At 40.4% G+C, this 15,969-nt stretch overlaps 1 protein-coding gene across 1 annotated transcript; it reads left to right on the top strand.

Annotated features, from left to right (window-relative positions):
- The first annotated feature begins 4,228 nt into the window (after positions 1 to 4,228).
- Positions 4,229 to 10,191, top strand: trhra (thyrotropin-releasing hormone receptor a). The gene is made up of 2 exons (XM_041044836.1): positions 4,229 to 5,029; positions 9,751 to 10,191. Exons 1-2 carry the CDS (start codon positions 4,238 to 4,240, stop codon positions 10,189 to 10,191), a joined length of 1,233 nt encoding a protein of 410 aa, XP_040900770.1. The 5' UTR covers positions 4,229 to 4,237.
- Positions 10,192 to 15,969: the final 5,778 nt, after the last annotated feature.

Below are 15,969 nucleotides of genomic sequence, written 5' to 3' on the forward strand. Positions count from 1 at the left end.
AAGGAATGCATTTCATAAATATAAATGAATTTGGAGGCAAAGGGAAGAAAACCTTTTTCCAAACCCTGAGAAAAATGTTAAAGAATTCAACAGCACAAAAACTAAATAGGTATTAAATCCAAGTAACTTTTGCTTTTCAAAGCTCAGTGATATTTTGCAGGCCAAAGCATTTGTTTGGCTTCATGCCGCTATGCCAGGCTAAGGGCCCTATATTTACATTTACACAAAGGGTTTCAAAGTAAAGGATGAAGCAAAGTTATGTGGCAGACATTTGAAGGGGCATAAGTGTTGGGTTTAAAGCAGAATGGAAATGCTTCACAGGCTTTTAGACCATACAGATGAATGACATCTTTGGAAAATGTGCCATGGTCTGAATAACTACAGTAGCTTGGCTGCCCTCTCTGGTTTAATGTGTCAGTATCAGCATTTTCCCACCAGGTGGCAGTGAAGACCCACTAAGGAAAAGGAGGCAGTATCAAGCTCAGGATGAAGGGAGAAAACTACGCACTGATCATTAGTGGCAAGTCCATCAACCCAAGTACTTAAATACAATTTTTAGTCACTCATAGTTGAGTATTTCCACTAAATGCTACTTTATAATTACACTTCACTTCTTTTGGAGGGAAATCCTTTTGCCTTTGATACTTGTAGTACATCCTGTTATAATACTTCCGTACTTTTGTTTGACAAACAACAATTTGCTGTTTTACAGGTGGTGTATGTGCCTGACTATTTATTGGCAGGGTCCTGTTGTAAAACCACCAGACTGATAAACTGCTGGCTAATAAACTGTACTCCTCAGCCGTACTAACACTGGACATGAACATGCATTTTACTGCTGCTGTGCACTTTATCTTTAAATGCTGCTGCTAATCGCTGTTACTACATATTCAGTGCAACACACCTCTCAGGGTATGCTACAACTTTAGATCTGTTTTACTATCTTTATTTAACCCTATTATTATTGCTTATTTCCTGCTGCTATGGCTATTGCTTTTGTTTTATTTTTATTAGTATTAGTATTTTATTAGTATTAGTACATCAAACTGTTGCTTTAAGTAAGATTCCATTTCAGTGGGATGGATACTATTAAACCAAATGTGGTTGTTTATTACAACAGTAAAGACATAAACAGATATAATGTGTTGATTAGAAAGCTTCAGAGGTTCTGGTAGGTGAATAGAGCCAGGCTAGCTGTTTCCCCCTGTCTCCAGTCTTTCTGCTAAGCTGTAGGCTGTAGCCTCATGTGTAGCATGGAGACAGCAGTGGTATCAATTTTCTCGTCTAACTCTTAATTGCTAGGAAGCAAATAAATGTATTTCCCAAAAAGTCACATTACTGCTTTGAATAAGCCAGGAGCTGACGTCCACTGGCAGTGACCTTTTCAGTTCAGAGGGATGTACAGAAATGAATTAAGGGTGTTTATCAGGTTATGAACCAATAGCCTTGCAGTTGTGTTCATAAAGCACAAAAGCATTCAGTGTACTTGATCACAGATCCAGATGCTTAACAAACACATTCACAGCCTTTAATAATCTCCACTGAATGTCATAGCAGACATCACCATTCCCATTAACAGAATCAATATTCACTTAGCGTTACCTTGGCAAGCCTGCTGTCTCTGACACCTCTGGTGGATGTATTCTACAGGCAGCCATTACAAAATGCATCACGCACCTGTGAATTGTGTGATTTTACCTCTTGGCCTCCTGGCGAGTGAGGAGTGATGATCTGTCATGGTCTCCCACCTGAACCTAACACTTCATTTAGCCCTCCTCTGATATGGCGTAAGAGATGCAGGGAGGATCGATACAGAGGTGACGGTGAATTAAAACCACATGGTGAGTTATGTGCGCACTGGTATGAAATCTTTAGAGAGATCGTGGGTTTTACCAAAGAGAATTAACCTGCTGGAGATCAGGAGACGTAGGAGCACTTATAACCACAATGATCCACTGCTGAAATCTAAGAACACAGCCATTAACAGTCAGGTACTCTTAGTTCTTATCCACTGATCTGTCCACAGTCCAAAAATACTGAGATGTGCTGCCTTCCAGGATGTTTTCCTGCAGACTGCTGAGCTCCCATTGTGAAACCAGCCTCCTGGGAAGGTTATATAGACAGTAATATAAACAGCTGCATCACCTACTGTGCTGAAATCTGAGTAATTTTCATCCTCCACCTCCCCGTTTTTCACTCGAGCCCATGCAGCCTCCTCGGGAATAACAGTCACACTAATCTGGACTAGTGTTGAGCGACCGCCTGAAACCTCAAGCCAGTTTGTCTATCTTTTTGGTTACGGGACCTACAAACACCAGAGGGAGGGAGAATGCTAAACACGAACAGTTAAATCATGAGCACGAACACCTGAGCTGTCGCTCCACAGCGGATATTCTGCAGGTGGAGATGAGCGTGGACAGCAGAGGACCTTTTCTCCCACCGAGAATCAGCTTCATCAGACACATGTCTCCCTCAGCTCCTCTATGTGATGTTACAGGTGTTTACCTCTAAGGGGGAGAATTGCTACAACACCACCCATGGGTGTTGTGATAGCTCCTGAGAAATCACCCCCTCTGTTTCTACATTACATTGCTGTAATTTAACTGAACAGCGTGAACCTTCATTTCCTTTCACTGTTGATGAGGCGTAAGAAGTCCTCTGGATGCAGGTAGACAACGGGAAGCGAGAGAGAGAGGGGTACGGAGACAGAAAAACACTGAGGCAACGAGACAGGTACTGAGAAAGAAGCATAGAGACAGACTATTTCTCTGGTCCACGGTGTTTGTGTGCAATTCGGCTAAATACTGAACAAGCTGTACTACACTGCTAAACCGCAGGCCCAAATGAGCTAACAGAAACAGAGCAAATAGGCTGCTGTCGTGCTTCCCATGATTCCAAGTCTTGCTGTGAGCATTTTGGAGCCACCACAGGAGATGACACATCATAACAATACTGCACTAGAAAAATATTAAAGAGGCTGTGTCCTTCCTTATGACATTTGTATCTCCCTCCATCACTGTAATAGTCCTATAATAGGGTAACATTGTGCCTGTAGGACTCACTAAGTTTAGAATGATCTTATTGTGCTTTATGGGATTACTATTATTATTATTATTTTTATCTCTTATAAGACAGACTTGTGGCACTTGGTAACTGAGCTACAAGGAACTCAACTCTCTTCATAACTCTTTCTTTTCTTTGTATCTCTCACTGTAGGAACATACATTTAATCTTTGTACTGGTACAAGTGTGTACATGATATAAAGTAAATACCTCATTAAGAAAAATACTAAACAACAACAATAATTAAGAAGGTGCAATTTGACTTATAAAATTATTTGCTTTTATTAAGTTAAACTGTCAGTAACCTGAAAACCAGACTAACTACATCCCAGTGTTTTCAGTTATTCTTCCATGATGCACCATTTTGAAGTTTAGTCACAAACAGCGTCACACTCAGGAATCAGGAAACCTTCTGTGTGATTATTATGAAGTGGAAACTAAGTGTTAAACGTTTAATGGTTATTCAATGTCATTTCTGCAATATCAAATAATTCAGGTGCAAATAAAGAGATTGTTACTACCCCTCCTCTTATTTAATTTAATTTAATTTAAATTTATTTTATTTTATTTTATTAAAGAAACAGAAAACAGTGACACAAACGGCTGCTGATAGGTTTCCCTCAACTGATGGATGTGCATGGGAGACCCTGACATGGGAAGAAAAAAGAAAAAAAAAAAAGTTTGTGTCTCCGGTGTGTGTCACCCCGTGACTTCACTGAGCTTTGTATGTGTGAGGCTCTCAGAGCAGAGCGGCAGAGGCTCCGCAGGAAGCTCTCAGTCATGACTGTGTGAGCAGTGAGACAACAGCAGGGCGCGGAGCTGTCTGCAGGCACATCCTCCTCTCTGCAAACTTCAGCCAACAACCGAGACTCCATTTACTTGTTTTTTTAAATTTTATTTTATTTTTATGGGAAATGTACTGGAGTTTCATTTGATGGCTTTGCAATATCAGAAATTGGATTTCATGGAGAAGAGAAGGCAGTTTGACTGGATTATATCTAGGTAAAATGAAGTTTTTGGCGGATTTATAGGCGGGCTCCTGTTGGACTTTTGATGCCGGGGCCCCTGCAGTTTATTGCAGTGACTTTTTTGTGATTTTATTTTTGAATGCCTGGTCTAATTTTCGTAAAAGCGCACAGAGCTACAGCCTCTCTCTGTTGTGGAAACCCTCAACATGGATAACATGACTGTGGAGAATGACACGTCGGTGCAGGACAATCAGACCCTGGGTGAATGGACTGACTACACTGTTGAATATAAAGTGGTCAGCGTGTTTTTGGTGTCCCTCATATGCGGGGTGGGGATCGTGGGGAATGTGATGGTCATCCTGGTTGTCCTGACCACCAAACATATGCGGACTCCCACTAACTGTTACCTGGTGAGCCTGGCCGCGGCTGACCTGATGGTCCTGACGGCCGCCGGGCTGCCCAACATCACCGACGCCCTGTACGGTCAGTGGGTGTACGGCTACGCGGGCTGCCTGGGGATCACCTATTTCCAGTACCTGGGGATAAACGCGTCCTCCTGCTCCATCACCGCCTTCACTGTGGAGCGCTACATCGCCATCTGCCACCCCATCAAAGCGCAATTTCTGTGCACTTTATCCAGGGCAAAGAAAATCATCATGCTGGTGTGGGCGCTCACCTCTGTCTACTGCGTCATGTGGCTCTTTCTGTCAGACACGAAAAAGTTGGTGTATGACAACGTGGTGCTGCTCAGCTGCGCCTACAAAGTGTCCAGGAGTCACTACCTGCCCATTTACTTCACAGATTTCGCGGTGTTTTACGTGCTGCCGCTCATGCTGGCCACGGTTCTGTACGGACTGATCGCCAGGATACTCTTCCTGAACCCACTGCCGTCTGACCCGAAGGACAGCACCAAGAAGTGGAAGAAGGAGACGACTCAGGGAGGGAGGATGGTCAGCACCAGCTCCTCCAGCAGCACCACGGCTGCTTCGCGCAGACAGGTGGGGGCCACGGTTTGTTCATTAACATTATCGGTGTGTAATCAGTGTGTTTGTGTGTGCGTGTGTGTGTGTGAGCAGGGGGACAATGGGTCCAGCTGTACCACAGAGTCCAGCTGTAAAGCCTCAATGTCCTCCAACCAGAGACAAGTTAGGGTGACATCATTCAGCTCCTCGGTGTGTCTCTCTAATGACAGAGAAGACCTTCTGACTTCATCTTCCATACACTGTCAAAAAAGTGTCAGCTGATGGAAACATGCCATCTAATCATTTAAGTTATTCAATTATTTTAGGACCTGTCACAACATTGTTCACACACCGGGGCAGCTTTTAATAAATATATTGACATTACAGGTTACAAAAGGCATTTACCAACATGAACCTGTGGTTTGGTTGAATTATGTTTTGCTTCCTCATTGTTTGCAGGCTCACAGACCCAGTGCTAGAGCTATGAAAACAGTCAGCTGTTTTCTCCCGTTTAAATACTTTTTAAATTTTCTTCTGCCCATATTGAAACCCAGTATTTAACACTATCACAGTGCTGACCCTTTGATTTGCCACAAACCGAGTTTGCACATTTGATGAAGGTGACAGAACGCAGAAATAAAAATGAAGCAGTGTTACTATGCCAGACAAGGAAATACTCTACGTTGTATATGAACAAATACAAATTCATTTTGTCAGTCATTCATCAAGAAATGTACAGTATGTTATCTTACATACAGTACTAATGCTGCTTATGTTTCATGCCAATTGAGCTTTCAACAGTCAACACCAATCAGTGTGTATAAAAATCCATTGTCTTTAACCATGTTTTACAGCTTAAAGAGCCCAAACACAGGTGATATGGTATTTTCTTTATTAGACTTCTGAAACATACCATCAGTACAAAACACAGGTTTATAGGCAGTTATATGCACTTATTTCCACACAAAATATGCACTTTCTTTGCATTTGTTTAAAAAAAAAAAGAAAGAAAAGAAAGTGGCCAAACAGCTGACCCTGAACACCCCCTTTTGACGCAGGCCAGTGCATCAAAGTGCTGTCAGCTCTAATTTCATTCAGGAAGTGCAAACTCACGCTCCAACTTTTCAGAAACATCCTTTAAAAAGTCTGAAGCATAAATGTATAATTCAGCTTGCAGTCAACAGAGGTCAAACTAACAAAGTGACAAAGACAGCAGAATCTTTCACAGTCGGATTCTGTTCATATTGTTGGATGTTATATGGAGCTCAGAGCGAAGCAATCCTTCGATTTGCCTCATTTCCTTTTAGTGCATTTTTGTTCATGTTTGAGAGAAAGCTTTAAACAAAAACACACCAGCTGATCACATAAATTCAAACTATCCTACATAAGACTATGTTTCATGTTTCTCTGAATGACAAATTCCTTAAAAAAAAAAAAAAAATCTTAAACACAAAGGGTTTTTACTCGGTTAAATATAACAGAATGCTCTGAAGGCACAAAGACAGACATACTGTTCTAGACACACAGGTAGATAGCAGAGCCAGACGTTTGTTTATCAGTTCAGGGGAAGAAGCCTTCCTGGAATGACAGGGGGTGTGGTACCCTGAGGGAGTGCCATGCTCTATTGGATAGTCTAATCAGTTAACCCCAGCTCAAATAGGCGTTTGGCTTTTTTCTCCATCAGTATTACTTGGGTTTTGCCTCTGACAAATTCACACCCACAAAAAACACAACCGCATGTGTTTCTGGTGGTCTGTGTTAACCCGCTCATTGTGGACTCAAGGAACAATCCATACCATCTACCATGGACCTTACTGAATTACCCAAAGGTCAAGAAATAATGAGGATTGGATAATTCGCTCACTGATGACACTGGCAGTGTCCCTGCCCAGTCTAATAAGACTCCCCTCACTGCAGACAACACAACATAAATATGGATAAGATTTAAACACAGACAACTTTCACATCAGGATTATCGCCTGGTAATTATATTAACAAATCCAGGCTTTGTTAAGTTGCACACGCGGAATTCATCAGTCTTCCTCATTGGAAATGAATCGACAGTATCTGAATGAGCAGTGAATGGCCTATGAGGACAACAGTGGGGTGTTTTTTACATTGCATCACAAAGTTTTCCCAAGGAACCGCTCCTCACAAAACTTATGCAGGTGTCTTTTCAAAAAAGTTGTAAAAGTTGTAAAAGTTGCAAAGTTGTAATGTTTCATTTGAAACACATGTTAAATTGTAGAGATCGTGATTATACACATAAATATCTGCTCTATCAGAGTACAATTAAAATTCTACAGATTTAATCTGTTGGTTAGATTCTGTGTTGGTTATGGACCCGTTACATGAAAGAACAAACCTAAATTTTAGAGCAAAATTAAAAACTCTGCCCTGAACAGCCTTGATTAAATATTCAGCAGAGGAGTGGACAACATTAGATATTTGTGTCTTTTGTCACATTCAGGTACTTTGGGAAAAAAGTGCTGTGTTCACCCCAGTAATATTAAGTGTGTCCTTAGTGTCTCTACACTCAATCTCTTTTTAATCTCTTAAGCTTGTTCGCACCAAAATAAATTAAGGGGGAGAAAAAGAGGGCAGCAGTCCAGCAGTGACAAAGTCTTGATCACTTCTGTGGTCATTTCATGTGCAGCACAACCTGACAAATCTGCTGACATGTCCGTGGCCTTCATCAGAGGATCTGAGAGTGCTCTTTTTAAAGGACACCTCATGCAATCAGCAGGGAAACAGTCACACCTGTTAAGACAAGCAGTGGGTTGCATTCAAGAGTTCTCAGCTCACATGATATCAGTTAAACCAAAATAAATCTAATGAAACAAGAGAAAAAAAAAACCTAAAAAAAGGACTCTGGAGTCTTGGTCCAGAGTTTTCTTTGAACATTAGATGGCGTGGTTTTATGATATAAATGATTTCTGACCAAGTTTGCCCAAGTAATGCCAAAATAACCTGTTCAAGACCAACAAACAAATGAGAGGGACTAGTTTGGCTGCAGACTATTTTGTGTTTCTAGCTGTAATTGCAGTTTTATGCTGAAATATAAACTTCACTTCATCTTTTGTTTGTTTTGTTTGTTTTTACTTTGGTTGACAGGTTTTGAAGCATGAGCAGGACAACACATTCATGACAGACACTGTTGGAATCAAAATGAATGATTAGTCTGTAGCCACTGAGGGGACCCTAAAAGTCTTTACAATCTTTGCCATGACTGAAATTGCCAGTAGTATTTTTCAAGCTCACTGAAAGACATTTACGTATGAGAACTCTTAGTCCAGAGCTTTATATGAATATTAGACCATGTGGTTTCATGATGTTGGGTTTTTCATGGCTGAAAGACTGTCCTTAGGTCAAGTTAGTGATATTTAGAAGGAAACCTGTGTCATAAAAAACAAATGTAACACGCAGAAGAGGTTAGTTTGTTGTAACTGTAAAAACTGCTTCTTTTGAAGTTTGTCTGGGGCTAATTGTAAATAGTAGTTTAAATGGTAATGTTTTTTATCTGTAGTATGGCATAAAATATATATACAAACTCCTAAACCGAATTCTGGAGCTCTTCTATGTCATTCGAAAAGATTTTAGCTCAGACAAAAAGACAGAAACCTGCAAACATGGAGAGACACCAGAAACTGACATAAACAACTTACAAATGTTCAGTTTCTGAAATCTTTATGTTAGTCTATAACCTTGAACAGGAGTTTTAAATGCAGTTTCATCTTTAACTTATATCAGGTAATGATAACCCCCTGCCCCTGGATGTGCTGGTTTCACTGCAGTGTCTTTGTTGTTTCAGTTGTTTTTTAAAGCAACGTAGGACCTCTTTGGATTTTTAATTTAAATTTATTTTTTATCAGTAGTTTTGCTGTGGTAAAATGTTTCTCAGTTTGGTGGACCTATAAAATTTAAATTTGTGCCATTTAAATTTGAGAACTTTGCTGATCTTGGACGCAGCTCTCTGTGAGGACACAGGTGTAGCTGCTTTCCTGCTGATTGCTGATTGTCTGACTTGTCGCGAGTTCTGCAGTTTTCCACACAACCGTATAAGGTGCTGCTGAGAAATTGGTGGTGTAGAGCCTATTGACTGCAGCTCTTCACCCACCAGCTGTTACTCCCTTTAAGATGTAAAGCACTGTCAAAAAATACCAAAAGCAACTGTTTTGTTTTGCATTGATTCATTTCTGATGAATGACCAATGTCAGTGCTAACCTCTGTGACAAAGGCATTTCCTTTCCTGTGACTGCTTCACAATAAACGTTACCCCTTTTTTTCACCAGTTGAATGCTTTTAAATGGGATGCGGCAGCAGTAGGAAGTGTTCTGCTCAGTAAACAGTGAGACTGATATAAACAGGATAAAAATACAAACATTTTACATTACAAATGGCGGATTCTGCTGGGGATTGTAACTTTACAGATAGACTTTTTATATGGAGGACGTTTTGATATGTCATTGTAGGAAAACCACAGGTATAAATAGCAAAAATAATGATGGCTGAATTCCATTTAGCTGCCTCACTTTCATGGTCCTGGTAACTGTGCGTACTGGCCCACTGTCACCATGTCATGACTTACTGGTACAATACCTGCTATGAAAAAAAGCCTGCAGACCGTGTGCCTTGTTCTGTGGCTCATACAGACCCCATGACCATGAGAAATGTAAAATTCAATTACTTATGTAGTTTTATGTGATTTCGTTTTGTTGTAGCATTTTTTTTTTCAACTCATGATTGAACATTATTAGGTGACCAAGATGCTGGCTGTGGTGGTGATCCTCTTCGCCTTACTGTGGATGCCCTACCGGACCTTAGTGGTGGTCAACTCCTTCTTGGACAAGGCCTACCTGGACACCTGGTTCCTGCTCTTCTGCCGTCTCTGCATCTATTTAAACAGTGCCATTAACCCGGTCATCTACAATGCCATGTCCCAGAAATTCCGAGCTGCTTTTAAGAAGCTGTGTCACTGTGGCCCTCAGCGCATGGAAAAACCTGCTTCTTACAGTGTGGCGCTCACCTATAGCGTCATCAAGGAGATGTCCAATGGGGAGAGTCCCGACCACTTCACTACTGAAATGGATGAGCTACACACACCGACAGATCAGTACCTGCCCACCAGCATCCTGCCCACCGCTAAGACGATGCCCTATGAGGAGCCGTCCATGTCTGGAAGTAACGTCAAAGCCTGACTAAAACCAAACTTACCCTAAGGAGGGTATCAGAGAGTCTGACAGCTGCAGTATGGATTCAGACAAACATTAGACATTTTACAGACGTTTTAAGTAAAAGTGCACTAAGGGGTTTCTTTTATTGGACAGGCCCAAGATGAGAAAGGTGCCCTATAGGCTTTTTGGCAATTTGTACAAAATGAGTGAAAGGATATATCATGAGTTGTCTATAATACAGTGTGATACATGTGTACAGCACTGAAGAGAGAGAAAGAGTAAGACAGAAAAAAAAGTTAATGTAATGTATTTGGAAGCAGGAAGCGTTAGTTGTTAATGCAGGATGTTATGGACCTAACCCTTATGATATAATGCAGAGAGAACTTTATATAAAACTGAACCTAAACTGTTGTCATTAGGTTTATCCTACAGTTCCATGGTTGCTTTGGTTGAAGCAGACTGCCTCCCCATCTTCTCTTCCTCTCAACTCTAATCATAGCCAGACTCTGTAAATTAAACCAGTAGTGTATATTTTAGAGCTGGAGGATGTCAATATTTAGCTAAACATAAATGAAGTCACTACTTCACCATGTTCTTTTGAGAAGAAGATTTCCATTAAGCTGGTAGGATGCAGGACAAGAAAAATGAGTGTAAGCTCATGGTACAGTTTGCTGCACGGGTGTTTCGTCTGAGAGCTTCAGTGTCCTGTTTAATGAGGCCAGATGTAGCCAAAGTGTGTCCACACCACTGACCTCTTACTACCTCGTTTATTCCCAACAGCTCTTAAATTTAAGGTTGCTGTGGCTGGTCAGCAGTCGCTTTTTGTGCCAACGAGGAAAAAATTTTCCTCAAATGTGTATTTAGCTAAGTCAACCAATGTTGCTACCTATCTTGGGAAGGACGCTCTCTGTTTCTGAAAGGCTATGACTGGTGTTGGGCCGTGACTGGTAGTTTGAAGGACGGTTGATATCGGGAGGTCTGAGGAGGTGGTTACCAGTTAACGAGAAAATACAACTCCCCACAATGCTAATGTTATCCCATATACATTTTGTGTCTTGTTGGCCAGCCATCTGTTAAATCAGTGTCTTGTTTTCTTTTTATTTATTTATACTTTCTGTTTCATTTTATTTTTCAATGTGTAAAACAGAAGATGTAACGTGTGTGTGTAATGTAGCAAATTACTTTTTCTGTTGAGTAATGAAAGTAACTTTATTAATCTTTAAATGAGTTATGCTCTATTGTGTAAATGATTCAGTTTTTCAAGGACTTACCCCACGGCAGATATGACGAGTTAGAAATGGATTTGTTTCTGTATTGGGGTTGGGTTTGTTGTCAAGCAATGTAAGTTATTGCCAGAATATAAAAGTGTCTAACTTTTTAATCAAGGAAATTTTCTATTGTGATGAGCGTTTATATTGTTTATATCACCCATCCAGGATATCATTGTACCAACTCAGCTGTACCCAGGTTTTACCGATTACTTGTAGCAAACGCTTCTCCTCTTTGTTCATGCACCTTCCCACCAGAAGCCATGTAATCCAAATGAATCCAAATGCACAACACCGTGACATTTTAATCTTGCTACTAGAGAGAAAGCACAGATATGGAATTACATGGCCTTTTTAAAAAGGTCCAAGCAAAGAAAGGGACGGATATTACAGCTGCTGTGTTAACCTGCTGTGTTAATTTCAAAATCAGATCTTAACAGTGGCAGACGCTCCAGTGACCAGTCCAGTGACCTGTGAAGGTCACTGGACAGTGTATAATAACATACTGGCCAGTGGGAGAAACGTGTAACCCTGATGCGCAGACAGAGAGGCTGTTCGTCAAAGGCTCTAATAACTGTCGTGGCAGTAATTCACTGAAATTGGCTGAGACTGCAGAGTGCAGCACTTTTCTGTGATTTATCTGCTCAGCAAAACCCACAGAGCAATGACGGAATGTGTAAATAGATTGCGACAAAGTGCCATACTTGAGCTGGTGCAATTCAGTATGTATATAGCTCACCCTGCTATTAAAGGAATAATTTTCTGCTGTTTCTTCGAGCGATGTATATGTGTAAATTGAAGAGCACTCAGAGGGAATGAATACTGAGTGAACTCAATGAAAGAGACCTGTTTCTTACTGAAAAGCAGGCTTTTTTTTGTCTTCATTGTAAAGTTGCCTGAAATTGATTGTGCAGTGCAATGTGAAATTAATTCAATATTGTCTTTTCAAACGTGTGCCGGTTAGTGCATTTTTAAAATGATGGCTTGTTTTCATCCACTGTTCCATCAATGTTTTCTATCATTTCAAACCAGTCAGTGAAAGCTTATAATGTCCAAAGTGGAACAGTTGAGAAAATATAGTTAATATAGTTAATATAGTTTGTCGTGTAAAGTACCTGTAATTTGTGCACTTTTAGTAATTTCTCCCTTTGTTCTCAGTTGAAACACATTTTCATTTTTGGGAAACTACCAAACTGCTGTGATAGAGATGTTTTCTGTTCTGCACAATACACAGTCTCCAGCATGAACACAAGCTTTTGTGACGTTAACACAAAGATGACTAAACTTGATATGTATTTTCATCTGAGGCAACGGGTTGTGCACATTTTTTTTTCTCAAGTCTCTGTCTCTTTTTTCTGCTCTTGCTGTTTGATGGATTGTTTTGTATTTTGTATTGTTCTTTGTCTATAATAAACACACAATAATTGCAACGCCTTGTGGATGGTGCATTATTACTACAACTTAATGTTTCATACAGTGAGTTCTTTTGTTCCCAACTCTCAACAACTCCACCACAACTGATCCACTAACCAGCAGCTGTTGAAGAAACCACCTCATCCAAGGCTCTGCCATGAATCAGGCACAGATAGCTTCTGTATGAGCAACGACCGTGCCGAGGACATCAATCAGAGGGGTCGATGGCTGCGTTTTGAACTCACTCAGCATGTGGTGGCTTGCTTCAACACAAAGTAATTTACTGAAGCTATCAGAGGCTGTAGTCCCAACACAAACAATAAGACACCCTCATGCGATTTATGTCCAGCTACTGTAGATTATGTCACTCTAAATATCTGACTCATCAAACCCTCCTCAGTTTGGTTAAGTAATAATGTTAATGCTTCTGTATAAATTATAGTAATTATGTGAGCAATGTTATGCAGCTGAAAGGAGGTTAATCTAGGGAAAAAATGTCCTTAGAACTCGGGCATTAATTGGCAGCTGCTGTAACATTTCATTAGCTGTGTGAAATGCAGCCTTAAATTTTAATGACACACACTGTATTTTCAGGTTAGTGTATTGTATATACAATGATTTTTTTTTTCCCCCACAGAAATCCTTGCCCCCCCCCCCCCTTATGAAGAATGGTAATAACTTTAGTGATCTTCTTGCTTTTCATCTTGCTCATTCAAAAGGTCAAAATTTTAACTTGGGCCATGCTTTGGTTTATTTTACCAAATACCTGCAAGATTAAAGACCTATCAGCCTCTGCTAAACATTGTGTTCAGGGCTAATTAGCATGCTAGGAATTAAAATACCGAAACGCTAAACTAAAATGGTGAATGTTGTTAAGCCTGCTAAACACAGTATTTTAGAATTTTCAGTGGGGGCATGTTACCATTCAGACCACATTAGCTCTGAGGACAAAGCACTGCTGTCCCTAAGTGCAGCCCCACAGAGCTGTTGCATGACTCTAGACCCTCAGCTAGTCTTGTTTCTCTCACAATATCTACAGTGCATTCACAGAGCAGATCTTCCAAGCACAACAAAGTGATGCCAATTGAACTTATGACCTTTGAGCATCACCTTTTGTATCAGGAGCATTATACTAACTTAATCACGTGTGCTGCTCACTCATTCACCTTGTGTCTACCGACCGGCAAAGAAAATGACTGAAGCCACCCTCACTGCCAAAAGGTCAGAATTCAAATATTACATTTCACATTCTCATTTCTGTTTCCATGTTAAAGTTCAGAAATGATTAAAGTCTCCACCTTGCTAACAACTTAAGGTGATTCCTATTCTGTAATTGGTGCTTCCATGCAGCAAAGTATTTGTCTTCAAGCAATAGATTTATACTCTATCTCTCATGCATGACCTTTAAGTCAAAGATCCATCAGATGTGGTCTGTATTGCACTCTGCACCGAAAAATGATTGATCTCTGAGAGAAACAGCTGTGTGAGACAGTGGGGAGAAACATTATGTGAAAAATGGATACTCTGTGTTGTGTGTCAAACTCATGGTTGCTGAAACACAGGCTGTGACTGTACTTCAAAAAATGGGAAAAGATGGGATAAAATGGGATGGGAAAAATGGGATAATTTATTAAATTATTAAACCATGTATATCCACCCACAACATTTTGAGAGTTGTGCTATGAAAGGCAGTGATGCCAGTAAAGATTTACTGGCCAGGAATAGCTGCACTGATTTGGCGAAGAGTAAGAGATCCAAATGTGTGAAAATGAGCCACTGAGCAGAGCTGGACCGGTCGAGAGGATGAGACATCAGAATAAAAGCCTCGGCAGTGGGCAGCTGCACCAGTGAAATGGCCCTGGCTCTATGAACGTTATTTATTTCGCCTGGCTCTGCCTTCCAGCCCTTCTTCGTTAGCACTGCTGTACACTTTTATGTTCATTTTGATGATGGGGAACAAGAAGGGGAATTATGCTTTGCCAGCAGAATGCCAACAAATTTGAATGAGCAAAGAACATTTTCCTCTTGTACATGATTCTAGCCTGTGGCTCTGACAGTGAATCGTGTCTTTTATTTCTGCTCTGCGGTTCATTTACATGTTTATCAATTTATTCAGCCGTTCTCCAGATAATCAGTCTTGGACTGAGTAGATATTATGTCGGTTGAATGCGTTTTCATTCTGCAGATCTGCGTTTTACCATTTGTGATGGAGGGAGCAACACAGTCGACAAAGTGTGGCTTTTGTCTCGAAATGTACAATAAATCAATTTTCAAGCTTGTTTATTCAGATTATAAACTTCTTAAATCTAGCTGCGTGTCAGCTACGTCGAATCATCATGTACATACATATGAAGAGAGCTGAGAAGGCACATCTGGCATTTCCCTGAACCTCAGTCTGTCGATATTTAATAGTTTGACACCCCAGGGGCATTAATGAACACAATCCAAGCCAATTAAAGTGGAAATGTTGCCTTGAAGTTGTTGTTTAAACCACAAGTTGCTGGGACTGACAAGCTCTGCAAGAAACGCTCAACAAGAATGTCTTGTTGAGAAAAAGCATTTACGCTTGACTTCACCACGTCTTGCACCGGCACACAATCATTACTTTAGGATGAGCTATTGAGCCCCTGTATGCAGGTGTAAAAACAAAGGAAACAGCCAAAGTGTGATTGATCAGGTTCATGAGCACGGTGCCTGTTCATCATCTAACCTTTCATCCTTTACTCTGTCCTTTCTGCTTCTTTCTTGGAACAAAATACTAAACTTAAGATGATTTGGTTCAGTCACAAAGAACCAGCTTTGTTACAAGCCAGTTGATTTATTTATTTTTTTTCTGAACAGGCTCAACTGAGACAAATGTTCAAGTATAGCAGTTTCAATATTGACAAAGCAGGGAAGAAATATGCAGGTCAACCTTCAAACCACTGTTTATTGCTTAACATTTCCACCTACAGCTTATTAAAAGTAAAACATCTGAGGTGGCCCGTTTTTAAGCTACTGATATTATAGAAAGAAAAAAGGAATAACACCCTTAACAAAAAGCAAATACTATCATTTACAATTGTCTGTGCACACTTGAAAGCTTAACATACATTTTAACAGCTGGGGTGAAAATTATGCA

The sequence above is a fragment of the Toxotes jaculatrix genome, chromosome 8, assembly GCF_017976425.1.
Source record: "Toxotes jaculatrix isolate fToxJac2 chromosome 8, fToxJac2.pri, whole genome shotgun sequence".
Taxonomy (NCBI): Eukaryota; Metazoa; Chordata; class Actinopteri; family Toxotidae; genus Toxotes; species Toxotes jaculatrix.

Coding starts and splice junctions, on each gene's coding strand:
- trhra (XM_041044836.1), top strand. CDS start 4,238: ATGGATAACATGACTGTGGAGAATGACACGTCGGTGCAGGACAATCAG. Junction 5,030..9,750: donor CGGCTGCTTCGCGCAGACAG/GTGGGGGCCACG, acceptor GAACATTATTAG/GTGACCAAGATGCTGGCTGT.